The following is a 27,936-nucleotide window of genomic DNA, read 5'->3' on the forward strand; positions in this document are numbered from 1 at the left end:
AAGCAATGAAATCAATAGCTTCTTTCCAGAGAAACATGTGCTCTTCTATTGATCTGAACATAATGTATTCAAATATTTCACTTTTTCAAATGCTTTGTCTTTTCCTTTTTCGTGTCTGTGTATCAACAAGAAAGTACTCTTACCTTCATGCTAAAGGCATGCTGCACTTAAAGGATGAGCTTCTGGAGCAATTTGCACCAGGGCCGTGGAACTGATTGTTAGTTCCTTCTCCATCCTTAATCCTTTTTTGCCCATTACTTAGTACCTGTTTAAAGTAAGACGTGAGGTCTGAGGCATTTCACAGTTGCTAATACAAACAGGCCTGTGACATATTCTTAGCTGTCTTCTGCCCTCTTTACAGCTAATGCAGCAGTTTTCTTTGCAATGTGACCACGCTGTTTGCACACCACCCAGCATTGTCACTTTAATGACAATTCTGGGAAGCTTTGTGCAGTGTTTCTCACTAGTAACTATGGGAATAGACAGCAGCTCCGACAGCACCTAGGGCAGTTTTCTTTGTGTCCTGTCTAGATCATCAGAAAGCTTCTGGGAAAGATGGGTAGGTAAGCTGGTTAGGCATGAGTAGTTTAGCGTATCACCTATTCCAATGGAAGAATAATCTCTGTATGACTGAATTATTAGATGAGAATGTATTATATCATGAGAAATGAAGTTGGCAGAATCTGGCTTTCAACAGTCCCACATCCATTTGTACCACATTGCTATTAACAGTCCTCATTTCCTTCTCATACACATTACCACTGAAATAACTTCAGGCCCAGTTTGCATTGCCTTTTCCAGTGTCCCTAGCTCTCTTTCATGTCCCTAACTGGTCCTACAGTATGTGCAGCTTCCTCGTCCCATTCATCACCTGCTTGGCTGAGGAAGAGGAAATTGTCTGTTACTTTCCCTAGGTTGCAGTTACATACAGTTGATTGGTTACCTTATTTTGCTGTGTGTTGTTTTGGTATTTTTCTTCTCCTGTGCAAGTGTGTGAATGCAGTCCTCACTACTATACCTTATTTAGTTTCCTATGTTCAGGCATTATTACCAAGAGTGTAGACAGCACATCAAGGGAATTGATTCTTCCTCTCAGTTAAGCAGTTGTGAGACCATGGATGAAATTCTGTCGAATTTTGGTCTAGAAAGGTATTGACAGACTGTAAGGAGCTCAGCAGAAGGTCACAGGCCTGGCCAATGGTTGGAACAAGCCCACAGAAAGAAGCTCATTTATTCAGTCTGGAGAAACAAAGGCTGAGGGGAAATAATTGCAGTGTTTCACTTCAGAAAGTTGAATTATAGAGAAGACAGAGACAAACTCTTCTCAGGAGTGCACAGTGAAAGGACAAGAGGCAATGGACACAAGTTATAGTATGGGAAATTCTGATTTAAGGAAAAAATTCTTTATAACATGGGTGGTTAAGCACGGGAGCAGATCTCCAGAGATGATATGCACTCTCTATCCTTGGAGATATTCAAAGCATGACTAGAAAAAACTTTGAAGCTAGCCCTGTTTGAAGGGAGAGGTTGGACCACATAATGTGAGGGAGATCTCTTTCTACCTAAATTATTTTATGATTCTATGTCTGGATTGTTCTGAAGTTTCTTCACAGTCACATTTACCAAAAATTCACCAACAGACTTACAAATTGTTTGATAGGGAGAAAAAGCTGACTGACAGACAGATGAGTAAACAAATGAAGCAATGCTAATAGATGTCTTTCCCTATAGATATGCTTGTCCTGAACACTGGCAAAAATAGTAGACAACTAGTTAACATTATTCCCTGATGAATGTTACTGTGTGCATTAAAAAGTTGAGATTACAATAAGGAGTTTCCTTCTGTGCCATACTGAACACAGCTCTGTTATTACTGTCCAGGCCACCATCCAGGCGTATAACAGCAGTGTGTTATGATTTCTTCTGTTTCGTGAGATGTATCTACGGGAGATCTTCACAGAACAAGGAAGTAACTAAGCATTAGCAAACACTAACAGGTTGAAACGTTAAGGAAACTTCACCGAATGACACAATAATCAGAGAGGTAGACTTCAATAAAACATTTGGATGAGCAGGAACCGGTTTGGCTTGCAATACCTCACAAAGCTATGTGAAACATGAGAGCTAATTGTTTGAAAGTTCAAGGAGTGTGAGAACACACACAGCTGAGAGGAAGATGTACATATGCAAATTTTATGCATATATCTTTTATTAGAGTCTGACTGAAGCTGTGGAGGAGGAGCACCATCTCAGGACAGTTAAAAAGCCAGAACACAAGCTGTTCAGTTGAGATCAATCTTTCTTCTTTCTTCTTCACAGAGATGTGGTCAAGGATTCTTCTGAGTATTCTGTCCTTGAACTGGATTGCCACGGTGTCTTCTGAACCGTAAGAGATTATACATTCTGTGTTTTTATGATAACATATTTTATTAGATTTCCCATCAGTTTATTTTTTCTGAGACATTGCTGTATAATAAGTTGGATGCTTGAGACCTAAGTTCTGAAATGTGTCTGAAACGGAAGTAGAAAAGAGTGAAGGATTATTTGGAATGATGCTCTCCTTCATAAAACTTCTATGAAATCTGAGCCAAATGACAGAAACCTAGAACCAGACACGATGAAGTCTGAAGTGCATGGGCAAAGTGGGGAGCAGCTTCAAGACCAGAATAACAAGTAATACTAACCATCAGGATTGATATGCACCGGCAGTACAGAGAGAGCGTAATGTATGAGGAGGTGCTACAGGCTGGATAATTGCTGGTATGAGGGACTATGTTGAATGGGAATCCTAGTGTTAGTGTTTTAGTGTCACATCTGCCGTACTGTCACAGTTCATACTGCACTGTCAATATCCATGGCTTTATAGAAACATTTCAGCCACAATTTTCAAAAATAAACCACCATTAGAGCTTAAATTCTCCTCTTGAAAGTTCTAAAGGAAAACACTGTGTGAGTCAGAGAGTTCAACTTTCTAAGATATGCTGCTGGTTTTAATAATTTTACTGTCTGGTCTTTGAATATCACGCAGTCTGAACTGGACAAGTGAAAATAACAATAAAAGCAACACAAGGAAGTAAACTTTTGGGAGGAAAAAGGGAAAGGTTCCGATTACCAAAAAAAGACTCTGTGATTCCGGCTGTGCTGCAGAACTGACTCTTCAATTCTGTCATACGTTATTCAGAAAGACTAGTTTGGGCAGCAGATAACTGACGGCCAGCAACAGAACCTTAGCCAAATACAGTAAATCTGAAGGAATGTTTTTCAGAGTAAGAATTTGCCCTAATTATGAAGAGCAGTATAACTAAAAAAGCCCAGTGGAAGAAAAAAGCAAAGGAAGGAACACAAGGAGAGACATGGAAACAGAATAGAGCATACAGGTTAGATTGAGCATTCCCTAGAATATTCTGCAAAATGGAAAAGCAGGATCAGTTCCTGTGCATCATGCTGATTGACTTATGATATGTTACGTTTTATCTGGAGGGAAAGATATCCAGAGAAAAAGAATTTTTAAAAAATGTTGGAACCATTAACTAGCATTTTTGTCATTGATCTCAAAAAGAAGCTAAATTACCACTCCTCCTTATGGGAAGTTCCAGAGGTTTAATTATACATGTAGGTCACAGGATGATACATGTAGCTATGCTTGCCAGGTATTCAGACACTTAGTAATTTGAGCTGGAATGGAAAGATGCAGTATCATGCTGGGTAAGAGACAGCATAGAACGATGCCAGTCTTTCAGCTCAGAAAGAACTGTGAGGGACAAAATATTATCATCCGTATTTTTTCAGCATATTATTCAAAATTCAGTGAAAGAAATTGAAATCCTTCCACTGGTGTGCAAAAGTTTCGGACCATGTTTTCCTTGACATGTACAGCTTTGCTGTGGTATTTTCCTCTCCTGTTTGCTCTGAGTTTCTTCCGTGACTGAACCTTCTGATCTGGTCTTGCTTTCTTACAGTCAGTATGTGCTGCTGGTACCAGCAATAGTGCGGAGCGACTCTCCGCAGACCGCTTGCGTGCAGTTCCACAGCCTCAGTGAGCTTGTCTCTCTGAGCATAGTCCTGGAATATGGCAATATCCAGAAGACTCTGTTTGAGGAATCCGTGACAGAGAGTGATTTCTTCAAGTGCTGCGAGTTCAAGGTATTTTCTTTTTTGAGACTACTGAAGAGGGTGTAGAAGCTGGAAATTCTTCTGAGGGCAACTCTTCTTGACAGTGAGGGCAAGAAAATGAAGGGTGTGGGCAGGGAGTAGTAACAAAAAAGGTGAGCTGCTGGAAAGTCTGACTATATAGGCAGGAAAAAGAAAGATGGATGGGTTGTACGAGGAAGCTGGAGAAACACTTTCCTTCTCCATTCATAGAATGAATAGAAAAAAGCTTTTGATTGCCATCACAGATATATGCACCCTGTGGGACTATCTTAATTGTCAAGCTGGAGAACCCAGGTCTGGCATGCTCATTCCCTTTCCTACGACTCTGGAAGATCAGGACAGCTATGACAATCAAGTCCCACTGTTAGGTCTTCCAGAATGCAGCAGGAGAAGACACTTCAGAATTTACCTATATGGCCGGGGCAGCCTGCAAAGAGGCAGGTAGCTACATGATCTGAGGCAATGCATAGGATAGGACATAGCTTAAAAAATCTTCTTATGACTTTGCACAAGCTATTTATGACTCATTTGACAATCAGTATCTTGCTCAAGAACCCTGGGCTTCAACATATCTTGTTTACCACTTTTTCACTGGGATTTTGTTTCTCTCCAGGTTCCTCTTGCTACTTCTGACCCCCTGGCATTCATTTCCTTCTCTGCCAAAGGCGCCACAGTCAACTTAGCTGAGAGAAGATCAGTGGCGATTCAGAATGTGGATAATACTGTCTTCATCCAGACGGACAAACCCATCTACAAACCAGGGCAAAAAGGTGGCTGAGGAGTTTCAGTCAGCTAGTGAACTGGGAAACTGAGTTCAAGGACAGGTCTAGAGTGACAAAAGCTTCTTCTTGTGGAATAAAACACCATGGACTGCCATGGCATTTGGCAGTTGTTCAGATAGTGTATAACTATCACTTGTGGCCAGGCCTATCAAAAGTCAGTGAAAAATAGAATCGATTCCTAAAATTGCAGCAAATAGGTAGAGTTCACTTGTTTTAACTGAGTTAATTGCATTTACAGGATTTTGAGTTCAGCCAGGTGTACTCAGGTCAGTCACCTTAAAAGTGTCCTTAAAAATACAGAAAATAAGCATGTAGTTTCTTTTTGACAGCTCTTTCTACTTAGCTGGTAATCTAATTGACAGTGCTAATTCCATCACAATATTTAGATTACAATACTAGCTGTGGTATAGTTAGATATCTCTCTAGATAATCATAATTCAGCGCTGCATAGGGTATAGACTTAAAATAAAGACAAATTCTTCCTCCTTCTCTTGGATTTTTTAATTGAATTGGCTTGTACAAACATTCTTTTAGGAAACATTCCAAAGAACTGAGTCATTTCATAGAAGAATTGAAGACAGCAGAGAGCACTTGTATTTACTACAGAGGTTACTGTAGTCCTAGCTGATCAGAATTTAAGATATTTCAGCTGACAAGTTTATTTTGGTTTTCTTTTTCACTGGCTAAGATAATCAAATCCTTTCCAGTTCTCTTGGGACTCTTTAGTTCTTCCTAAAAGCCTAGGCACACTTTGTTTCAGCTGTATGTTGCAAGTGACTTACCACTGCCAAAGTAAATGATCATTTTTGTCCTATGTCTTTTTCAGTGATGTTTCGTGTGGTCACTTTGGACACTCAGTTCAGACCTGTTCAGGAAACAGTAAGTATGAGTGCCAAGATTTTTCAAGCACCTTCTGAGGTAGTTGGTCACTGAGATTCGGTCATTTAGAAATTGAATAGGGATACGCCTCCTGATGTTTTTGGAGAACTGCTGTAACTCCTTAGCCTCACATTCCACCCTTTCCCTGCCTTTATAGAGGACAAAGGGTTTGAAAGCACCCCTGGAAATCTCTCACTGCACTCAGATTTTGTAGTCAGGTCACCTGCCCCAGATGTGTAGAGAGACTAGATGTTTTTGTAGGAATGATAAATTCACAAACAGATTATCATCTTAAAATTATGTCTTTAATTACAGACGTGAGTTTCAAGTTGTTTCCTTGGCCCAGTCTTCTGTATCCAGAGAAAGCTGTTGAGAGTCTTCATGTTCTAGTATTTCTAAAGCTCCATGGTTAATTTCTTGGGTTTTTGATCTTATTTTTTTCTTCCTTTTTTTTTTTTTTCCTCCTCCAGTATCCCAGAATCACCATTGAGGTAAGAGATGCACCATGTCATTAAAGCACAAGTTGATTTGGAAAGACTAGACTTCATCATTCCCCATAGGGTCAATAACTGAGGGAGACTCATCTAAAGCCAATGGACTTGAGGTTGAACAGTGGCAGTACCTATTATCAAACAGTAGAGGAGAAGAAATCAGCAGAACTAGAGATGTTAGTCAGAGATGTCAGGGCATTGTTGCGGTGTCTTTCATTAGGATTCAAACAAGTGTTCAGTGTAGTCTGACTTCAGTAGGACTACGGTAAATGGGCTAGCAAAATAGCCTCATTATCACACAGGCATAAGAATATTAACCTCCTGAAATGTCATGTTCTGCTGGGTGACAGCCTAGCCACAAATCAGTCTTTTACCACATTTAACATCTCTAGATCTCAAAGCACTGTCTAAAGGAGGGGAGTATAATATTCCCATTTTACAGAAAGAGTTGAGTCAGAAAGACAGGCTAGAAGAGCTGCAGATAAGCAGTCTCAGTCCCAATCAGGTACTATTCCTGGATGATCTGAAGTCATGTGGCAGTATAGCTAATTTCCAATTAAATATTAATTTAGGCTTGTTTAATCCACAGACAGATCTGGAAAATTAATGAGAAGTCAGAGCACATATTATCAGCCCAAACTCACATTCACCCTGTGATGCACTTAGTCAATATGCCAGGATACAAAACCTGAAAGAAGACAGGAAGACAAGGTAATAAAGTTTTTGATACATCTCTGTCTCCAACTCTCCAGGATCCAGATCAGAATAAGATCTTCCAGTGGCTGGACGTAGCATCTAAACATGGAATCATCCAGCTCTCCTTTCCACTAATACCAGAGCCTATTCTTGGGTCCTATGCCATCACTGTAGAGAAGCGGTCTGGTGAAACAAAGCACCATTTCTTCATTGTGGAGGAATATGGTAAGCAAAGGCTGTGAACTGCCCTGCATCAGCAATGAAGCTGGCTCTAAGTCTCATAGGAGCTGCTAGTGCAGCATTTAAGTACTTTGAATTCTCCTTTTCATGCTTGAGAAAGACAGACGTGGAGAGAGCTGAAGGTGGAGAAACTGAAGGCAAGAAGTTAAAAACAGAAACATTGAGAAAGGCAGCAGTTTTCAGGAGAGTTAACTTAAGAATCTAATTTCTTCTGGGCTTGGCACAAGGTCACTGTGTGACTTTGGGATCCACATCCTACCTCTCAGGCTTTACATCCCCCATCTGTTTAGAGGCAAAATGAGTGAGTCAGACCTGTCCTGTTTTGTGGAAGACATCCTTGTATGAGGAGCATTAGGCTAAAATATGCATCAGAAATCTGAAGATATTACCTACCACATAGATTAAATGACAGTTACCAGATTGTTACTGAGGGAAGCTAAATAGCCAGTTGAAACAAAAGATGGAGAACAGGAGGTTCCAAAGCCCTCAATAATCTGCTTAATCTCTGAACAGACCATACCAAGGGTGTTGCTAAATTAGTTTTGACTTCAAATTTTTCTCATTTTATAGTGGAAGGTTTTCCTTAGGTTATAAGGATCCTGGTAGCTACAGACCTGACAGTCTTACCTCAGTGCTGGGAAAGGTGATGGAACAAATAATCTCAAGAGCCACCACAGAACAATTAAAAGCCAACAGGGAGATCAGGCCCAGTCAGCATGGATTCATGAAGGGCAGATACTGCTTGACAAATCTAATCCCGTTCTCTAACAAGGTGACCTGCTTAGTGGATGAGGGAAAGGCTGTCGAAGTAGTTTACCTGGACTTCAGTAAGGCCTTTGACACCGTCCCTCACAACATCCTTATGGCTAAGCTGGCTGCCCGTGGCTTGGATGGGCACATACTCTGCTGGGTGAAACACAGGCTGGATGGCCGGGCCCAAAGAGCTGTTGTCAATGGGGTTAAATCCAGCTGGTGGCAAGTCATGAGTGGTGTCCCTCAGGGCTCGGTGCTAGGGCCACTCCTGTTCAACATATTCATCAATGATCTTGATAAGGGGATTGAGTGCACCCTCAGCAAGTTTGCAGACGACACCAAGCTGGGAGGGAGTGTTGATCTGCCGGAGGGTAGAAAGGCTGCACAAAGGGACCTGGACAGACTGGATTGATGGGCGCAGGCCAACTGCATGCGATTCAATAGAGACAAGTGTAGGGTCCTGCATTTTGGTCACAGAAACCCCATGCAATGCTACAGGCTTGGGGGAAGGGTGGCTGGAAGGCTGTCTGGAGGAAAAGGACCTGGGCATCCTAATTGAGAGCCGGCTGAATATGAGCCAGCAGTGTGCCCAGGTGGCCAAGAAGGCCAACTGCATCCTGGCTTGTATTAGAAATTTTGTGACCAGCAGGAGCAGGGAGGTGATTGTCCCTCTGCACTTAGCACTGGTGAGGCCACACCTCGAGTATTGTGTTCAGTTTTGGGCACCTCAGTATAGGAGAGATATCGAGGTGTTGGAGTGAGTGCAGAAGAGGGCAACAAAGCCGGTGAAGAGCCTGGAGAACAGACCTTATGAGAGCAATTGAGGGAGCTGGGACTGTTCAGTCTGATGAAGAGGAGGCTGAGGGGGGATCTCATCATGCTCTACAATTACTTGAAAGGACATTGTAGAGAGGTTGGTTCTGGTCTCTTCTCAAGGGTAATTAGGGACAGAACCAGGGGGAATGGTTGCAAATTGCAACAAGGCAAGTTTAGGCTGGACATTGGGAAGAAATTCTTCACAGAAAGAGTGGTCAGAGACTGGAATAGACTGCTTAGGGAGGTGGTTGAGTCGCCATCCCTGTGTTTGTCACTTAGATGTGGTGTTGGGTGATATGGTTTAGGGGTGAACTTGTAGTGTAGGGTTAATGTTTGGACTTGATGATTCCAAGGGTCTTTTCCAACCTGAATTGTTCTATGTTCTATATTCTGTAAGGAAAGGTTTCCTTAGGTTATATAGTGGAAGGTTTCCTTCCCCACAGAAGGCTTAGACTACTCCCAATTTTTTGCTTTTTTCATAAGGGACGTAAAGCACCTTCCCTACTTACCCTTCAGAGCTCTTTCATACCTTCTAGTCTCCTGTATACAGTTGCATGAGAAAAATGACAGTTTCAGCTATGTTGTCATTATTGCTGATGACCTGGGACAAAAGATAAGCTGAAAAGAGAGAGTGACAGTGACTTGTTTGATTTTACTATTTCACTTAATCTGTTGCCTTTCTTCTTCAACGGAGCTAGATTGCATAACAACTTTGGTTCTCCAGGGCTGAACTAGTTTAAGATATTAACAATACTCCAAATTTTCTCTTGAACAAAATATACAGCCAGCTGATGCATCTTGCTGCAGCTGTTTTATTATTAGTCTGATTATTACTGCATTTTAAAGAAATTATTAATCTTACCACTAAAGGTTTGGGTTTTTCCTCCAATAATGTCCTACTGCCGGCTCCTAGGTAGACTTTTCTTTTATCTATTTCCTCTCCCTTGTTAATGAAAATGCCTTTGCCAGCTGTTTTTTTAGTGTCTCCCACACAAACACCTGCCTACAACACACAACAACTGATCAGTCATATTCACATTGCATTCCCAGTGCTGCCAAAATTTGAAGTGAAAACCAGTGTGCCAGAGTCAATTTCGTTCTTTGATGAAGCAGTCCGAGTGAACGTTTGTGCTTCGTAAGTATCAGAGCTGAGAACAACTCAGTTGTGCATAAGAAACGTGGTAAAGGATGGTGAGCTGTGCTGTAAACCAGGGCCCCTGCTGCTGATTCAGAATATGGGTTAGAGCATTTCCTGTAGCTAAGACTTCCGTGGCATGAAATACGGTAATCCTCCTCCCTTTACATGGCAGAATTAGAGGAGAGTTTGTGTGTATCCAACAGTTTGAAGATATCAAGTGGTACATACTCAATAGATAAAGTCTTTTATTATCACAGAAAAGGAGATAAATAGTACAGGAGAGTCTGTCATTGATATTGCTGGCTATGACAATGCCAAAGGGCAGGGTGGGATGAGGTAAAAGGGTGAACAGGGATCTTTCGGCAATATGTCCTGCTTTGTGTAAGGCACTAATGAGAAAAAAAAAAGAAGCAGGGAATGATATTCCAGTCCTGAGTCCAGCATCACTTTCCAGCTTTAGACGCTGAAGAAAGACTACACCAAGACAATGCTAAAGCAGTCTTTTTAACAAGATGAAAGAAACAGCCTAAAAACAGTTGAAGGGAATTCTGTTATGGCTAACTGGTCCTTAACCCCAGCTACTCTTCTGTCTGTGCTCTGGGAATCCCTGAGGGGTTCAGAGTCTGCATTGCTCTGCAATCTTTGCAGATCTCATGCTAAGTCCACATGATGGGTTTCTTGTGTCTTTTCCTCTCCTAGGTACACTTATGGCCAACCAGTGCAAGGGAATGCCCGAATAAATGTGTGTCAGCAGCATTTTTATAGTCCACGATGTGAACAAGGCCAGAAAAAAACCTGTGAAGCTGTCACTGGACTGGTATGATACAGTGCAAGGCCTTTCTTCCCAGTCAGTTTTCCTACCCAACACAGAGCACAATGTTTGGTGGCCTCGGTTATTTCTTTGGGAACACCAGAAAGCCACTCTTGGAGGCATATGTTTTCTATCTTGCGGGCAACATTGAAAGACCATGAAAGTAGTTTTTACCAATGACCTCATTCGGAGGCTTTGATTTTTGCCTCAAAAAGAGTCAGGAGGAAAGGAAGCTTATGAAACTATAAATTTATTATTATTCCTAAAATACTAGAGCTGCGTTCTTACCAAATCTAAGCAGAAAACCACTGCTAGGAGTCTCTGAGGACACTGAATATTAAACTAATGATTAATTTCTCCACTAGGTCAGACTCAAAGTGCTCTGGTCATAGAGCTTAGGTGTTATGCAAGACAGGTTTAAGAAGGAGCATGAGCATAGAGAGGACTAGGGGGAATGAGGAGAGAGGTTTTCAGGTGCAAGGTTAAATGGTCTTGAAACAATGAGCCAGGAAGGGAGCCAGGGAGTGAGATGTGTAAGGCAAGAGCAGAGTGAGTAGAAAGGAAGAGATGAAGAAGATATGAGCTGAGGCAATGAAGCTCTTCAGAGATCCGCTAATACAGATGCAGGAGCAATTTTCCAAACCTTGAGATAAATGGGCTTTCCCTTTTGTGCTTCTTTTTCAGCTGGGGAAGGATGGCTGCCTCAACAGTGTCATCTCCACCAAAACACTCCAGCTCTACCGCAGCTATGCCAGGAGGTATACCAGCCTCAATGTAGAAAGCATCGTCACTGAAAATGGAACAGGTAACACCAAGTGGAGGTTGGGAGTAGCAGATTAAAGCTAATAGGTGGTACTTTCTGAGAGGAATATCCTGGTTCTTAATCTGTGTAGCGAACAACCAACAATCACCATTTTCTTTGTGTAGCTCTCCCTCCAGAGCATCAACACTCCATGTATTTTTTCAAAGGAAATGTTTTTTGGCCAATGTCTGATTTGTCTGTCTTCTTCTTTATACTGGGTGTGTCTTCTTTATACTGGGTGTATCTTCTTTGTACTGGGTGTGTCTCATAGGTATCCAGATGAAAAGCTATGACTATATCGCAGTCAACCAAGAAAATGACAGAGTGATGTTCAATAATATGGATACCCATTACAAGAGGGGAATTCCTTACCATGGCGAGGTGCGTACATGAGAAGATCCATGTATATCAAAATTCCCTGAGGTCCAGCATAATGACATTACCCCATTTATAGCTGTCCCCTAACTCTGTGCTGATAATTTCCCGTGATAATGCTGCATAACAGGGGCTGCTGAATAGCTCTCTTGTTATGTTACACGTTCCTAGAGAAAATAGGAAAATTATAGCATACTTGGAGTGTTAGGGTCTCGCTTCTGCTGTAGTTAGAGAATGCCTAAAAATTGCCTAAGTGAAAGGTCACATGAGTGGGAAAGAAGAGTTGGCAGGAAACTACTTCAGTAACAATTGTGCTTAAACTGAAGGTAGAATTTACTATGTGTTGCATCACACAGTCCCAGGGATGTTTAAAGTAGTATAGGTATTGGAGTACATTTCATCTTCTTAGCAATCTGCACATGCAGGATAAACCCATGTCTTGTGGCCATGAAGTCATTGGATTGCTCTTGGCTTGTTAATCAGTACTCTTGAAAGAGTATGTGCTCTAGAGTCCCTCTCTGTATAGTTGTTCAGGAAAGGAGAGCATGAGGGAAGAATTTGAACGATCATCTCTCTCACAGTAGTCTTTAACCTATGTGTTGGCCTACTGAACTGATGGCCCACTAAACTGATGGCCCAGTCACCAGAAAGAGAGGACTTATTATTAAAAGAATCTTTTATACAAGATCTTGTGTATAAACAATTCATTCTCCCTCTGTGACATATGGTTTGTCCTTGCACTCATGGGAATTGCCCATCTCTGCCTGTCACAACTCCTGCTCCTTCAAAATATTGAGTATTTGCCTCTAAAATGCATTCTACTCTTGATTTCTGCTTGCAATTGTCCTCAGTACTTAATTGAGTGTCCTCTGGTGAGCAGAGCGTTTCCCATTCTTTTTGTGTTTTGTATTGTTTGGGTTTTTTTCTGAATCCCTCGGGTATTCTTTGTGTTCAGATCACTGTGAGAAATGAGGATGACAAACCTGTTGCCAATAGGACTGTCCTGCTGGAGATCAATGAAAAATATCTGGCCAACTATACCACTGACAAGAATGGCATCGCTGCTTTTTCCATCGACACATCCAACTTCTTTGATCCCAATTTTAAGTTAATAGTAAGTAAATGCAGGTTTCAATCTAATTCCGGAAAAAATACTTCATTAGAGAGAGGGGTTAGAAGCAATTGGTGAGTGCTGGCAGCTTTATTTTAGATGGGGAAAATAGGCAGCCGGTTCACTAACACCTGCAACCTGTCAGACCGCACCCCAGGAGGGTTTGGCATGCAGTGATCTTCAGCACCTCCCTGTTTTTCCCTCTGCTCAGAAGCTCTTTCTGCAGCCGTCTTCCTTCTCTTTATTGTGTATGCTAGAGGACTTTCCCTCCAGACTGCCCTGCCCTTCCTCCCCCAGCCTGGATGCATGCCAGGCTTTTTCCTTGCTGCTGCCTGCTTCCCTACATTTCTGCTGGCAGAGACTCACGCCTGTTACCATTACATGACCTCATGTTGTCATGCCTTTTCTCTGGTGTGATGGGAAGAGCTGAAAAGAAGGTGGCTGTGTGAGAACAATGCCATTCTAACTCACAGGAAGTCCTAGCAGTTTATACAACTAGTCCCAAGACTGCAAGAATCTGAAATAATCTCCATACTGCAATGTGCCAGAGGTGTCTGCATACATTAAGGTGTCCAGAAGGTCTCCTAATCTAGACTGGTGAGGCAAATTTTTTTCACACCAGCTCTTGCTCTTGGTTTAAACAGTTCCACAATATCAGGCTCCCAATTGAATATTTTAGAGGGAAGATGCCTTTGCCTCTCACCTGCCTGAAATTTTTTTATTTTCCACTTTGTTGATTCTCCATGTATGACTCTTCTGCTTCATAGGCCAGGCAGGCGCCAGATGACTGTGCAGATTTCTTCATCTGGAGGAATGATAACGAGCCCCATGCCTCATTCTTTGTCCATCGTTTCTACTCACGGACCAACAGCTTTGTGAAAATTGAGCCAGTGAATGAGAAGCTCAGCTGTGGCCAGCAGCGAACGATCAATGTTCACTATGTCCTGAACAGAGAGGGCTACAGGAATGGCAGGCACGCAGATTTCTACCATGGGGTAAGTGCTAGCTTGACTCCCAAAATATCTCTTTTCTTTCATATTCTTTTCAACACCATATAAGGCATGAATCTCCAGACCAGGCAGTGGTTACAGATCACAGCTTGACTTGATGGCCTTTGAGGCCTCTCAGAACACTCCTCAAAATCAATTTTTTCACAGGAGAAAGGTACTTTTGATCTTGTCTCAGGAATCTTTTCTATACCCAGGCAATGGCAAAAGGAAAAATTATTCTCAGTGGCCAGAAGCAAGTTAACATCTCCAGTGGTAAGTCCACAGCAAACGGAACTTCATTGTTTTGTTGTTAAAAACACCTTTTCTTTCAGAACCTGGTCTATTTCCAGTCTTCACTAGGTGGCTTAAGTAAAACCTCATCCCACATATAGGACTTGTTTATTATTTGCCATCTTTGGTCTTAAGCTACATTTCCTATCCCTGCTCTAGAAGTTGTCATCCTCTGGTGTAGAAAGTTTGAGATTTGAGATCCAAAGGTAATATCGTTCTCTTTGCAAAGAATCCTGCTCTCAGCATCCTCCAGGTTGTATCTGTTGTCTTGTTGATGGGAGCTGTTCCTCAGCCTCTGAGAGATGAATCTTTCAATATCCAATTTTTCTGATTTTTAGAGGTGCTAGCAGGTTGTGGATAAGTATGTGGTCCTTCCACCAAAGCTGAGGTTCATCTAATCACTTTCGCTGGCTTCTCCTTTCCTGTTCCATGTTCCTTCCACAGCTCCCAAAGGTATATTCACCATCACACTGACTGTCAGCGAGAAGCTTGCCCCCAGTGCCAGATTATTGCTCTACACGGTGCATCCTCATGGGGAGATAGTGGCTGACAGCACTTGGATACAGAGCAATGTATGCTTCAAAAACAAGGTGAAAACTTTCGCTTTCTTATTAAGCTATGTCATCTGGCTCTTTTCTGAGAGAACAGTTAGGGAATGACTTTGTCAAGAGCCCGGCTCTGGGGATGCCCTTTAGGAATGGAAAAGTTACAGAACATGAGAAGCTGTCCCTGGAATTGACAGGTATGCTCAGATTCAGACTAAAGTTCTCAATGGAGAAGGGAGAAGGAGGTGACTAGAGGATTATAGAAGTTGGGAATTTTTACAGAACAAATTTTCAGAAGGGATATCTAAGGGTAGGAATTGAGTGAATACTGGTGAAAAATGGGGTTTCGATCTATGCAACAAGCTGATTCTCCTGTTTTCTGTGTGGTTGTATTGGATTTATTCATTTTTAGCTCCAGCTCAAGTTCTCTGAGAAGCAGGGTCTCCCGGGCTCTGAAGTCAGTCTCCACCTTGAAGCTGCTGCCAACTCCTACTGTGCTTTGCGAGCTGTAGATCAGAGCGTCCTTCTTCTTCAGCCTGAGCAAGAGTTATCTGCTGAGAGAGTAAGCCACATCCCCAGTCCTGTCTTCTTTTGACCTAGGGACATTCCGAATGACACTTCAAATCCCACCTGTAATCTCTCTGCTGCTGGCTCTATTTCTTATTTTTCACTTGGAAACAGGCATCTCAGTGATTAAAGAAACGTCTATGGCAGCTGCACACTTCAGAGACAGAAAATATTAGTGGAACATTCAATTTTTGGAAAGCATGTCAGTGTAAGGCATATTGCAAGAATATGCCTAATGTAACTTCTTGGAAGAATAGTTCCTCCCTGGGGAGTGATTATGTCAAAATTGCATTTTATGACTCAGATAAGCCTTGGGCCCAGGACAAAAACTGTAGATGTCAGCTAGTATCTTGTCAGATTCCAGTCTCCTCTTTGCATAGCTTAGGAGGATATCTCCACACTTTTTGCTCAAGTTCACTCCACAAAGCCATTACAGCTCAGAAGGAGGATAGTAGGGGCCAGCTCCTGTGTATCACCAGCCAAATCGCTTATTCATCTCCAAGTAAGCATCACTAGGTAAACCCACTGCAGTCTACTGGATTGCACAGAAGCCACCACAAGCTTTGAATACACGTGATCTTCCACCTACCTGGGAGCTTCCTTGTGTTTACACTAGTCTTTCTCACCTCCCAGGTGTACTACCAACTTCGTATGAGTGATTTATATGGCTATTATTACCATGGGCTCAACCTGGAAGATGGCAAGCCAGAGCCATGTACCCCAGTCAAAACCACCTTTTTTGATGGCTTGTACTATGAATCTGTGAATGTCAGTCGTGATGGTGATGTCTACGGAATTTTCAGGGTATGTGCTTTGTGTGGTTCTTTAAATGGGAGGTATTTCAGAACCTCATGCATTAACTTTCTCAGAGGGTGGTTCTCACTGCTGAGAGAAGACAGCTGATGCCTGGAGATGCTTCGGCTGACATTTCCTAAGCAGGACCATGGCCTTGTCTCATGACCTCAGGCATTCCTAGCAAAGATCCGAGTCAGTGATGCAGGCCACTTGGTTTCTGATACACTTTCCTCCACTCCCCACTAGACCCATGGCCTAAGACCATAATATAAGACCCATCATTACTGCTCTTCACGGAGCACCAAGTGTCACTGTTCCATAAGAGGAGGAGCTGCAACATTCAGGGTTGAAAAGATAGGATATGAGGAGGAAGGAGAGAGACGAGGTATGATAACTCAGGTGGGAGAAGTTGCGTGCACTGTTAGGTAGTGCATACCCCGAGTGAAATAATTAATTCTTTCACATTCAGGATATGGGCCTGAAAGTTTTCACCAACTCCATGCTACGGAAGCCAGTTCTGTGCAATGAAGTCAAAGCAGATATGGAGGATCACCCTATCTATTCTAACCATGGTATCGCCCATGCTGGTGGTTATGGCGCAGGTAAAAAGGTTCATACTGTATCTCCAGTCCCAGACTGCCTGGTTTTCAAATATGTTGCCTGAAAAAAGTAACAGCCAGCATACTGAGGAGATTTTGGGAATAGGTCTGTGTGTCCCAGTTTGCTTCTAGTAATGTCTTTCTCACAGACCTTTCAGTAGAGTTAATTCTTTGTCATGTAGGTACAAAGTGCATGTAGAAAAGACAGGCAATAGTGGGATGATACTTTCATAAACTGATATTAGTTTTTCAGGGATTTTCAGATCAGAACCTTTCATCAAATCACAATTTAATTAAGCATTTAAAAAGAAATGCCAATGCAGAAAAATAGTGGCAATTCCCAATGTCAAGATTTCACACTTAGCACACTTAGCACATAGTCTCCAAAGCCTTTGTAGATCGGCAACAGTTATGATTATCTTTCTATATGTCAGATTGCTCAGCAAAAGAGCAAAAGTAGCAGTCATAGATTGTCACAAAGAAAATTACTATTCAATACTAGAAACAAGTTCTTCCCTGTGAGAGTTATGCTACACCAGAAGCTCTCCAGGAGATTTTGTAATCATCATTGCTGCAGGTTTTCAAAACTAAGCTAGACAAGCCCTTGAGCAACCTCATCTGACTTTGAATGTACTTCAAGGAGAAGTCCAGCAAAATAAGAGAGTGTTGTTATTTCTCTGATACAGCTAGGAAATCTGAGGTACCTCCATGTTAAATGAATTGTTGGACATCACAAGTGAGTCTGGGGCAAAACTGGAAAGAAAACCTTGGCTCCTAGTATCAGACTTGTAGTTTGACCATATAAACAAAACTACTTTTCCACTGGACTGGATACTCCACTCCAGTTTTAACTACTGAACAGGGTAGAAATGACTGAGTTCTCAGGGAGGTTTGTAAAGCATTATAATCTTGTTGACAATACTGGCTAATGTCGCCAATTTGCCAAAGAGAGCTAGTGGTAGAGGATGGGGAACATGCCTTACTAACTTGATTATAAGACCTTTCAATATGAAATTGAGTGAAATGTCTTATATTTTCCCATAAGAAAAGAGAACAGATAAGAAATTTTCTTCCATATTCTATAGCTGTTAGAATTTCCTGGGGTTTATAGTAAAAAGAATGGAAAAATGCTTGAATGGAATACTCAGTGTTCATTTATGGTGTTGAGCATGTCTGACAGCAGCTCAGATTCTTCTGGTCTGATCTCTATAATACTGTGTTTAACCATACACAATCTTTTAGAAGAGTCAAGGATTATTAAAGGGAGTGCTGTTAATACCGTTCGGAAATTCTTCCCTGAGACCTGGATTTGGGATCTGGTTCATACTGAGTGAGTATATCTACCTTTTCTTCTTACTCCTGTGCGGATTTTTGAGTTGATACATGTTGCTGAAAGGAATGCTGAGAAGCCCTGGAATGTATGTCTACTTTGTAGATGTGGGTCTCCTTTTCCCATCTTGCTCAATGACCATTGAATTTCCAACCTTGCAAACAGTGTCAAATCTACCTGAACTGTGAATATCTGTTCTGTGCTCTGTCCCCCATCCTTCTGATAGAGAGAAAGAATAAAGACTATGAGTAAAATAAAAGCATCTCTTTAGGAGAGAGCAGGAGCAACACTTGATATTTTTCATTGAGTTTTTAATTCAGCAACAGAAAACTCAGCTTATTTTGTTCTTTCTAGGCTATCACAGAATCTGCAAAGAGAATATCTCTATCTTAACTATTCTTTAGAACATTAATCCAAATGTATTGATTCTATGTTTGGCCATTATGATTTTTAAACAAATGTTCTTTCTAAATAAAAAAAAGCTGAGTATTATTCCAAGTGCTTTTTAACATGTAGTTCATCATCACCTTCACTTTTACTTTCAGCTTTATAATATATTTTTAAAAAAAATATGGAGGGGTACCCTGCAGAAAGTGAGATGAAAATGGAAATATTAACTCAAGCAGGAAGCCTATTCTATAATTTGGCTTGAAAAATGAAAAGGATCATTTCTCAGTCCATTTTTCTTATTTTCTTCAGTTCCAGGGGAGAGGCCAATGTCTTCTACACTATTCCTGACACTATCACAGAATGGAAAGCCAGTGCTTTTTGTTTGCAGGATGATGCTGGGTTTGGCATCTCCTCACCTGTTTCACTGATAGCATTCCAACCATTCTTTGTGGATCTCACCTTGCCATACTCTGTCATTCGAGGAGAAAAATTTAATTTAATAGCCAATGTCTTCAACTATCTCAACAAATGCATCCAGGTATATCAAGTTCCCTTTTACTGTTTGTCTGTTTCCCAGAGATCTCAGCATTCTCCTACATAAGGCACCAGAAATGCAGAAATAAGTGACAAATTTAAGGTTTATCCTGACACATTGCTCTCTCACCCTCTCTCCTTGGATCCGTCTCTGGGTCATAATATTTAGAAAGTGTGGCTGATGGTCACTGTGGCTGGTCCACAGAAGATAAGTACTTGCTCCTTACCCCTACACAATTTAGTCCTTCTTTTCGCTCCTAAAGGAGCTATGGGTACTGTGATGTGCAAAGCACAGTACATACTGAGTATGTTGTATGTAGCAGTTAACTCATCAGAAGGTTTAACTAGTGAGCAAGACACCTTCTTATACTTCTGTCAAACCCAGACATTAACGGTGGGGAGAACAGAGACAGATTTGCTACATCTGCAGAGAAATACCCCATCCTTCTGCTCTGGTATCATCCCACAGATTCAGATGGCAAATAGCTTTTCCAGCAAGCCTCCCTTGCTCTGCAGTCTGACTTTAGGTGCAGCCTACACAGTGTGCAATCTTATTGCGTCTTTCTCTGTCTCAGATCAGTGCCATACTGGCAAAGTCAGCTGACTACAAGGCAGAAATCCTTTCACCACAGAGCAGTACAGCAACGGTGTGTGCTAATGAAAGAAAAACCTATATTTGGGCTGTTAGCCCCCACACACTCGGTAAGTTTTTCCTTCCATCACCTTGATATATCCCTGTTTGATCTTTCGGCCTCTGTCCCTCATGCTAAGGCCCCAGGCAACCACTGCTTGCCACTAGAGACATGGAGCCTTCATAAAATTTGTTTTTCCTGAATTACCACATAGAAGTTGAAGATAACTTTCTTTTCTTGTTCTGGGGTGTGGCATTCCAGGTGAGGTGAAATTCATAATTACTGCTGAGGCCAAACTGAACACCAGAGGTACTGGAAACAGCACATCCCCAGAAGAGGAGACAATTCGCAGGGACACCCTGATTCAAACCCTACTTGTTGAGGTACAGTAGAAAACTGGCATGTGTTTCCTGCTTTATGGAAACTGTGATTCCTTATAGTTGTGGGACAGAAATAGCTAGCTAGAGCGAGGAGGAAAGGCAGCTGACACAGACCAAGCTCTATCCAGTGGGTTTCTCCACGTGAAAATGAGAGTGTAAATCACAATGATCAGTAGCATCCACTCTCCTCCTGCCACTGTCTCCCTCCTGGGACCATGAGTCTGCATGTCCTGATACCCCATGGATGTCAGTAGACATGTAGCCAGAAGGGAAGAGATTCCATATCCTTCAAGTGCATTTATCCTTTAACTAATGCTGGGGAGGTGGGTGGAGGGCAGATATAAAAGGAAGAGGTTTGATCTTGAGCATCATAAAGCAGCAACCACATAGGGTTAGAGGGACAAAGTCCCTCTCAGAGGCTGAAAATGCCTATTTTATAACTGCTTTATAAGAAGGAATGCGCTCTGGATAGGGTCTTGGGTAAAAGAGGGAGGGATCCATGGACCAAGAGGTATTCTAGTGGAGATAGGGTAGGACTGGGTACAAGGGGTGCACTGTCTGCAATCACATTCACATACTGGTTTACATCGTTGAATTGTCACAATTTCATGGTGATTTTCTACACTTTTCTTCCTCTTCCTGACCACTTCCCTGCAATTAAACAGCCTGAAGGTGTTAAAAAGGAATTGACTCAGAGCTTTCTCATCTGTACAAAAGGTAAGGCAAGTTTGTTCCATCAGTCAGTCATCTCAGGGAGGCAGTGGAACTGCATCTTGTAAATTTTGCCCTAAAACACTAGAGACTCTTCCAGGAGAGGAAAGAGGGGATCAGGGTCAAGATGCTGGGCTACAATTCAGGATTTTCAGAAATACCTGCAACTCATTGGGCAAGTCTCTGCAGCATTTTCTTTACCCTCACTACAGATTGTAACAGTCACAGTAGTAACACTTAGAAAGTGAAGATTTCTGGAAAGATGATTTTAACAGTTCTTGTTACATTTTTCTCATCAGGCACAACGATTTCTGAACCAATGTCTCTCAGCCTGCCAAGAAACCTAGTGCAGGGATCAGCCAGAGCTTATTTTTCTGTCGTTGGTAAGTTTAGTAGTTAGACTAAAACTAAAAGTAAGTGATACTTCTCTTGTGCTGCATTAAGTGCCATCATGTATACACAGGCAAAACTAATGTAAAGTTGAGGAAATATTTAATCTCTATTTTAGAGGAAACATTTCCTACTTTGTAAAATGGCAGTGAAAGACTAAGTCGCTCAGAATTCTCTCATGACAAATGAGAACAAAATTGTCAAGTTATTTCAACTTATATTGCATAAGCATATCCTATTCTGTATAGCAAAACACTTAATTCAGCCTGAAGGTAAAACAAGGTAAACTTCTTTGAAAGAAAATATTTTTATTCTTGAGAATAAGAATTCCAGACTTTTCTGGCTGCACAATTTCCAGTTTGTGCTTTCGCATAATGAAAAACTTGTGTCAGTCGAAAAGATCTTTAAGACAAGTTCTTTAAGACTTTCAGATGCCAGTCAACTCTACTAATCTTAAAGTCAATATTAAGACTGACAGTTCACTTCAGTGCATTTTTTTTTGAGGTTCTGAACTCATACTGCCAGATTCAGTGTGAGGTGTGTTGGTACTAAGCAATACAGTCTCTGAAGCCCATCAGCATCATGCTCCACACACCATTCTCGTGTACACACAAAATGGGAAGTAGGCTGAAAAGGACGGCAAAATATAGCCCTTCTAAGGGTTTATAGCTGTTCCTCAGAATCCATGCAAGATGGTGCTCAGTTTTTTCTCAGATTCTTGATTTCCCCTAGGTGTCTAGCACCAAAATAAATAATAATAAAAAAAATGAGGGGCATTTCAGCCTTTCCTCTGAAATATTTCTTTGGTTACTGTGATTACTCTATATTGGTCATTGCCCTTGACTTCATAATAAGGGAATACAAAGCAATGCATAATGCTGTGTAATGAAAACACATTTGAACTGAACTGACTTCTTACATCTTTCATTCTTCAGGAGACATTTTGGGTACAGCCCTGAGAAACATGGAGAACCTCCTCCATATGCCTTATGGCTGCGGAGAACAGAATATGGCCTTGTTCACACCCAACATCTATGCCTTGGATTATCTTAATAAAACTGAGCAGCTGACTGAAGAGATTAGAGTCAAGGGTACTGGATATTTATCTACAGGTGAGAGGCTTTAAGATTCTTCCATCTAACACTGTTGTTGCATGCAAGTTTAGTTTCCATCTAATATTGTTGTTGTATGCACTGAACTCTAGAGTTCTCTATGGTGAACACTGATCTCTGAGTTCTAGCACCACGTTCATAGCACAGGAGCAGGCAATGACAGCACCCCAAAGAAACATGTCGTAATTCCAGAACGAAAGGCAGCTAGAATTCATAATGTCTGGAGTTACTCACCAGACATACATTACTTAATATTAAATTCAAAAGTCTTAGTGCTTCAGCTGATTATACAGCAGAACTAGTCCTCTTCTGTGATGAGAAAATACATTGTCTTTTTTCTGTTTTCAGGGTACCAAAAACAGCTGTCTTACAAACACCAGGATGGATCCTACAGCTCCTTTGGAACACGAGATAGGGAAGGGAGTGTGTGGTAAGTGATGACACTTTCTATTTCCCTAGTGCAGCATCTTTAGACTTTGAAAAAATGATCAAATTATTAAGCAATTCTTATTTTTAATACAATAAATGGACAACACTCAATTAATTTGGAACACCTAGTAAAGGAGAGATTAATAAACTGGAGAGAGTGCAACAAAAGGATGATAAGGTGATTGGGGGCTGAAGTACACAATGTTCAAGGGGAGGCTGAAGGAATTGAGTTTGTTCAACCTGTAGAAGAAAACTTTATTAAGGAACCTAAGCAAAGGTTTCTGGTCCCTAGATGAGAACTGTAGGTAAGACAGAGCCAGACTCTTGTCAGGGGTGCACAGTAAGGATAAGAGTCTGTCTTTACTCACATTGCCACAGGGAAAACTCAACTGGGTAGAAGGAAAAAAATCTTACCCTGGTGAAGGCTGCAGCCCTAAGACAAATGCCCAGAGAGGATGTGGATATCTCTATCCCTGGAAATTTTTGTAACATGATTGAACAAGAAACTAAGCAACTGGACAGAGCTTTGAAGGTGGCTCTAGTTTAAGGAGGTAGTTGGACTAGAGACTTCCAGAGATCCCTTCTCACCTGGTTCTTTTCCTAATTCTATTAATTAAGATTAGAAATTACTATCATCAGTCATGAAGCTATGTCTATACTCTACCCCTTCTCTGAAAGAATGGTTTAAGCACAACAATGCAGAAACCTCAGTTCAGCTTTTAATATTGCAGTTTTAACTTACTTGTTTAAAACTTAACAGGTGTAAAAAAAACCTGTTTCTTTTACCTCAGACATCATAGAGTTGATTTTACATAATTTTCTATGCACATCCAGTTGCATATAACTTTCTTAGTCTTGTTCACATCTTACCTGCTCTTTGTTTCTGGTTCATCTGCAGGCTAACAGCCTTTGTGTATAAGTCATTTGCACAAGCCAGACGCTATATCTACATTGATGACAATGTCCAGTCTCAAACCTTGATCTGGCTGGCAAGCAAGCAGAAGTCAGATGGCTGCTTTGAAAACGCTGGGTCACATTTCAACAATGCTTTGAAGGTATAACAGACAAACTTTCAGTCCCAAGCTTTTAGTCCTGCCATTGGGATTGACTTGGACCATTTCTGCCAGACACAAGCTTATCACCACCCCCTTACATTTCCTTCTCTCATGTCTCTCATACACAAGCACAGCATGATTCTTACATCTGCCGCTGATGATGAGGTAGCTTTCTGAGTCAGAAGTCTCAGGTTTTATTTTCCATCACTGTATTACATGTACAGCTCCAGGCTATAATGTACTTTATTGTATATGTGCAAAAGCCAAGAAAATGCATGAAATAATTTTGGCTTTATGCTGAGTGAACTTGATCTTTTTTAGTCCTATGCACAAGGGGAGACAGAAGTTACTTCTGATCTCCAATCTAAGTCATATCTGAACTATGAATTAATCTATGTTTTCTTTCTTTCTAGGACTTCTGTGCTGACCTATTCTTTGCTTGTTTTTTGTTCAGAGCGGAGAAGAAGGTGAATACTCACTCACAGCCTACATTGTGGCAGCGCTGCTGGAGGCTGGACATTCTGCTGCGGTAGGTATTTGATGCTATTATTGCTTTATTGGCCCAGTCAGCCATTCGTCAAACAGTGCATAAGTCATAGTCCTCACATCCGTGTTCTTTGACAATGTCATAAATACTGATTGTAGAACAGTAGCATCAGCTGAGGAAATCTGTTTCCAGAACACTGCAGTTGCCATAAGTGTTTGATGAGTGTTACAAATCAGCTATGTATCTAGTTACTGTGGATTCATCTGAAAAATCCCTGAGGAATCCAGTACTGTTGAACAGTGGTGGGTTATGTAGGTGCAAAATCCAGACTGAATTTGCCAACTCCGTCCAGAGTCCAGTTTGGAATTTTCACTGAATTTACCCAGTTCAAAGTCCAAGCTATCCAAATCTAAGCTGTGGTTCCATTTCCCTAAGTCATTGTTAATGATGGAAGGAGGAGATGAGCTGCTGGTTAGAATATTAGGCACAGGGAAATGAGAGGTGAGATATGCAGTAGACTTCCTGCATATCCCAGAGCACCTATTTTTTGCTCTCTTCATAAAATGGGGAAGATGAGTATTGTTCTGAATCTGACAAATATGTTCTAAACATGCCAAGTTCTACAGGTCCCTCAGATACTGTGGTATTAGGCATTCTATGATTCTATGATCATTTAAGTACCTGACACTGGCAGGATAAAGACATTGTGCAGTCAAATAGTTCTTCAGCAACATGAATTTAAGTCCCAGTATCTTCATCAGAAGATTCAAAACCTGGTGCCACATCATAAGAGAAGATGAATAGACAGGACATGGTTAGTAGCATGCTGGTGATGTCTGAGCTGAAGTAGAGCTCAGAGAGATAGTCTGTAAGGCTGAAAGGACTGAAGATTTGCCTTGATAGCTATAGCTAGCAAATGAATAAAAACATCCATCTGAGGGACTCTGCTTCATCATGAAATCTCACTACGCTTAACATTGTTCAGTAAAATTATCCACTTCTTAGAGCTAAAGCAACCAAGGGACAAAGGACTCACCTGCATCAGGTCATCTCGCAAATCATGAAGAGAACCAGTGTTCTGTCAGTCTGGCCGTGATGCCTCTAAGTAAATGCAGAAGGAAGGTAGCACCACTGGAAGGGCATTTTTTTATAGGATACACACTGTTGGCCCTTAAATATGCTGTGGATCATGTGTATTTTTAGCATGAAGAGTTGGTGATAGCAGCTTAAGCAATGGTGGAAGTATTTAAAGAGATGAGACACAAATCTAAGCACCTGACAACCTCACTATGTTCTGCGTTACTAGCATCCTGTCATCCAGAGTGGCATGAACTGTTTGGAGACTGCATTTGGCAATGGGGTCCACAACCTGTACAACCAGGCCCTCTTTGCCTATGCCTATGGCTTAGCTGATAAAGAGGAGAGATACCAATTCTTCCTTGAGAAGCTGGACAAGACAGCTACCAGAGATGGTAAGTGCAATGTGGCCATGATATAGGCAATAGAGCTGATGGTGTGTCCCATGGTATGATGGAAACTACTTTGTGTACATTTTTCTCATTTATACTGCTCCCTTCCCACTTCATGCCTGACATGCTACTGAATTTACCTCTATGAATTTCTCTGTCTCTTTTGGCTTCACAAAAGTTAGAGGTGTGGCCTGATTTTCTTGGAATTATGAAATAATGTGAGTGGGGAGAGACTCCTGGAAGTCTCTGTCCAAGGTAGCGGAAGGTTGTATCTAGTTTCTCCATGAGCCTCCTCTTCTATGCGCTGACCAAACCTAGTTCCCTTGACTATTTCACATGCTTCAGTCTGTGAGTGCCTTAGCTTCTGACGCACTGCCTTCACTTCAACCTCTCTTTAACCTGTACAACCCCCTTGTATGATTTCCCTTTTCATTCCATCCTCTTTTCTTTTCCATCATCAGACTAAAACGTATCCAGTTCAGAACACTGATGGCTGAAAAAAACTTTGAGTAAAGACAAAGGAGGAACTGTACACATATGTCCCATGTGATACTGTAGTGAATTAACCAGCAAGTAATTTTCCCATGCTTTTTACACCCCATTTTTCTGTCTTCAGGTGGTTCAGTTCATTGGCAGAGAGAAAACAAGCCACCAACAGAACGCTTCCCTTTCTTCTATTCCCGTGCCCCTTCTGCTGAGATTGAAATGACCAGCTATGTGCTGCTGGCTTTGCTCAGGAAACCCAAACTCACTCCAGACGACTTATCTTACATTTCTCGCATTGTGCACTGGCTTGTCAAACAGCAGAATCCATATGGTGGCTTCTCTTCCAGCCAGGTAACAACTGGGTATGGTAAAAAGAAAGCTTCTGGGAGCAGTCCAGCCTACTAGCTGGACCTCAACAGTATGACACCTCTTCCTGACTGCATATTTGTTAGAGTAATATTTGATAAAGGATGCTTGCACAAGTCTCCCTGTCAGGACACACCATGCTCTTCATAGGGAGCTTCATGCATATATCAGTTTTAAGAAATAAGAATTTACCTGAGTTTCAAGTTAGCAGTAGACAGCTGTCACTGCTGACACAGCTTTATCCCAGATTTTCTGAGATAATCCAAATCTATTGCCTCAAAACTTGTATCCTGTGTCCTTAGCTCTTTGCAAAGTCCCCCTCCACTTATAAGCACTGACAAAGCATCAGAGAAATAAGAGCTGTGCTCATCTCGTGCACCATGTTACAGCTGAATATCTAATTAGGCATGATGTTGTTCTTTTCAGGACACTATTGTTGCTCTCCAAGCTTTAGCCCAGTATGGATACCTCACCTTCTCTAAAAAAAATCTTAACGCAGTCAAAGTCAACCTTATGGAGTCCCCCAGTAAGACTTTCCAGGTGAACAACAAGAACCGTTTCTTACAGCAGCAGGCTTCCTTACCCACTATTCCAGGGAATTACAGTGTGGAAGTGAATGGCACTGGCTGTGTCTATCTGCAGGTAAGCAAGCTGGAAGCTCAGCACCATCCCTCTGAGAACTAAGCAGGAGGTTCTCCATACCTCATTCTTCTCCATACCTTATGCCAAAGCAACAAAAGCCTGTAAGTCTGTGGCCATCTCACATTTCCCATCTCTTTTAGACCACCTTGAGATACAACATCCATTTACCAAAAAAAGTTGCAGGATTTTCCCTCTCCATACAGCCGGCCAATGTATCCTGCACAAGCAACTTCCCACCAAAGTTTGACCTTGTCGTCTCCACCAGGTAACTTTCTCTTATTGACCTGCTCTCTTGCATTCAGCTTGGTAAAGCACCCAAGGAAGCACTTAAGCACAGACAGTTAACTGCTACCGAACAGCTGCAAGAAGACAAATAGGATCACTGGGAGCTGAAAATGTCATTCACTGATTTCCTCTCCATTTGCAGACCAGACTAACAGAACTTTTCTCATTTTAGTTACGCAGGAAACCGCAAAGTTTCCAACATGGCTATTATTGATCTGAAGATGCTCTCAGGTTTTGTTCCTGTAAGATCTTCACTGGAAAAGGTAAAGAATAGGAGCAAAGTAAATGGTAAACCCTGAAAACACGGGAAGTTGATGAAAATAGTCTCCGGTTAGCAAATTGGAGCCCCATGGGAATTCTGGATGTAGCCTTCTGTCACATACTTTGTGTCTCAGGCTTGTAGCTG

At 41.6% G+C, this 27,936-nt stretch overlaps 1 protein-coding gene across 1 annotated transcript in view; it reads left to right on the forward strand.

Moving 5' to 3' along the window:
- The first annotated feature begins 2,321 nt into the window (after positions 1 to 2,321).
- LOC104280744 (ovostatin-like) overlaps positions 2,322 to 27,936 on the forward strand; it is a 29,806-nt gene continuing 4,191 nt past the window's right edge. The window contains exons 1-32 of the mRNA XM_009878490.1: positions 2,322 to 2,386; positions 3,960 to 4,143; positions 4,766 to 4,922; positions 5,761 to 5,813; positions 6,284 to 6,304; positions 7,057 to 7,225; positions 9,860 to 9,944; positions 10,647 to 10,764; positions 11,443 to 11,563; positions 11,832 to 11,941; positions 12,891 to 13,049; positions 13,814 to 14,041; positions 14,251 to 14,308; positions 14,771 to 14,916; positions 15,284 to 15,433; positions 16,072 to 16,242; positions 16,703 to 16,835; positions 18,075 to 18,162; positions 18,862 to 19,090; positions 19,662 to 19,788; positions 19,980 to 20,101; positions 20,764 to 20,815; positions 21,109 to 21,192; positions 22,135 to 22,311; positions 22,660 to 22,741; positions 23,639 to 23,795; positions 24,250 to 24,324; positions 25,589 to 25,754; positions 26,368 to 26,588; positions 27,030 to 27,245; positions 27,386 to 27,510; positions 27,703 to 27,793. Coding sequence (XP_009876792.1) covers positions 2,322 to 2,386; positions 3,960 to 4,143; positions 4,766 to 4,922; positions 5,761 to 5,813; positions 6,284 to 6,304; positions 7,057 to 7,225; positions 9,860 to 9,944; positions 10,647 to 10,764; positions 11,443 to 11,563; positions 11,832 to 11,941; positions 12,891 to 13,049; positions 13,814 to 14,041; positions 14,251 to 14,308; positions 14,771 to 14,916; positions 15,284 to 15,433; positions 16,072 to 16,242; positions 16,703 to 16,835; positions 18,075 to 18,162; positions 18,862 to 19,090; positions 19,662 to 19,788; positions 19,980 to 20,101; positions 20,764 to 20,815; positions 21,109 to 21,192; positions 22,135 to 22,311; positions 22,660 to 22,741; positions 23,639 to 23,795; positions 24,250 to 24,324; positions 25,589 to 25,754; positions 26,368 to 26,588; positions 27,030 to 27,245; positions 27,386 to 27,510; positions 27,703 to 27,793 — 4,140 coding nt within the window. The remainder of the gene's footprint in view (positions 2,387 to 3,959; positions 4,144 to 4,765; positions 4,923 to 5,760; positions 5,814 to 6,283; positions 6,305 to 7,056; positions 7,226 to 9,859; positions 9,945 to 10,646; positions 10,765 to 11,442; positions 11,564 to 11,831; positions 11,942 to 12,890; positions 13,050 to 13,813; positions 14,042 to 14,250; positions 14,309 to 14,770; positions 14,917 to 15,283; positions 15,434 to 16,071; positions 16,243 to 16,702; positions 16,836 to 18,074; positions 18,163 to 18,861; positions 19,091 to 19,661; positions 19,789 to 19,979; positions 20,102 to 20,763; positions 20,816 to 21,108; positions 21,193 to 22,134; positions 22,312 to 22,659; positions 22,742 to 23,638; positions 23,796 to 24,249; positions 24,325 to 25,588; positions 25,755 to 26,367; positions 26,589 to 27,029; positions 27,246 to 27,385; positions 27,511 to 27,702; positions 27,794 to 27,936) is intronic.

Source organism: Apaloderma vittatum, unplaced genomic scaffold, assembly GCF_000703405.1.
Source record: "Apaloderma vittatum isolate BGI_N311 unplaced genomic scaffold, ASM70340v1 scaffold12861, whole genome shotgun sequence".
Classification (NCBI taxonomy): domain Eukaryota; kingdom Metazoa; phylum Chordata; class Aves; order Trogoniformes; family Trogonidae; genus Apaloderma; species Apaloderma vittatum.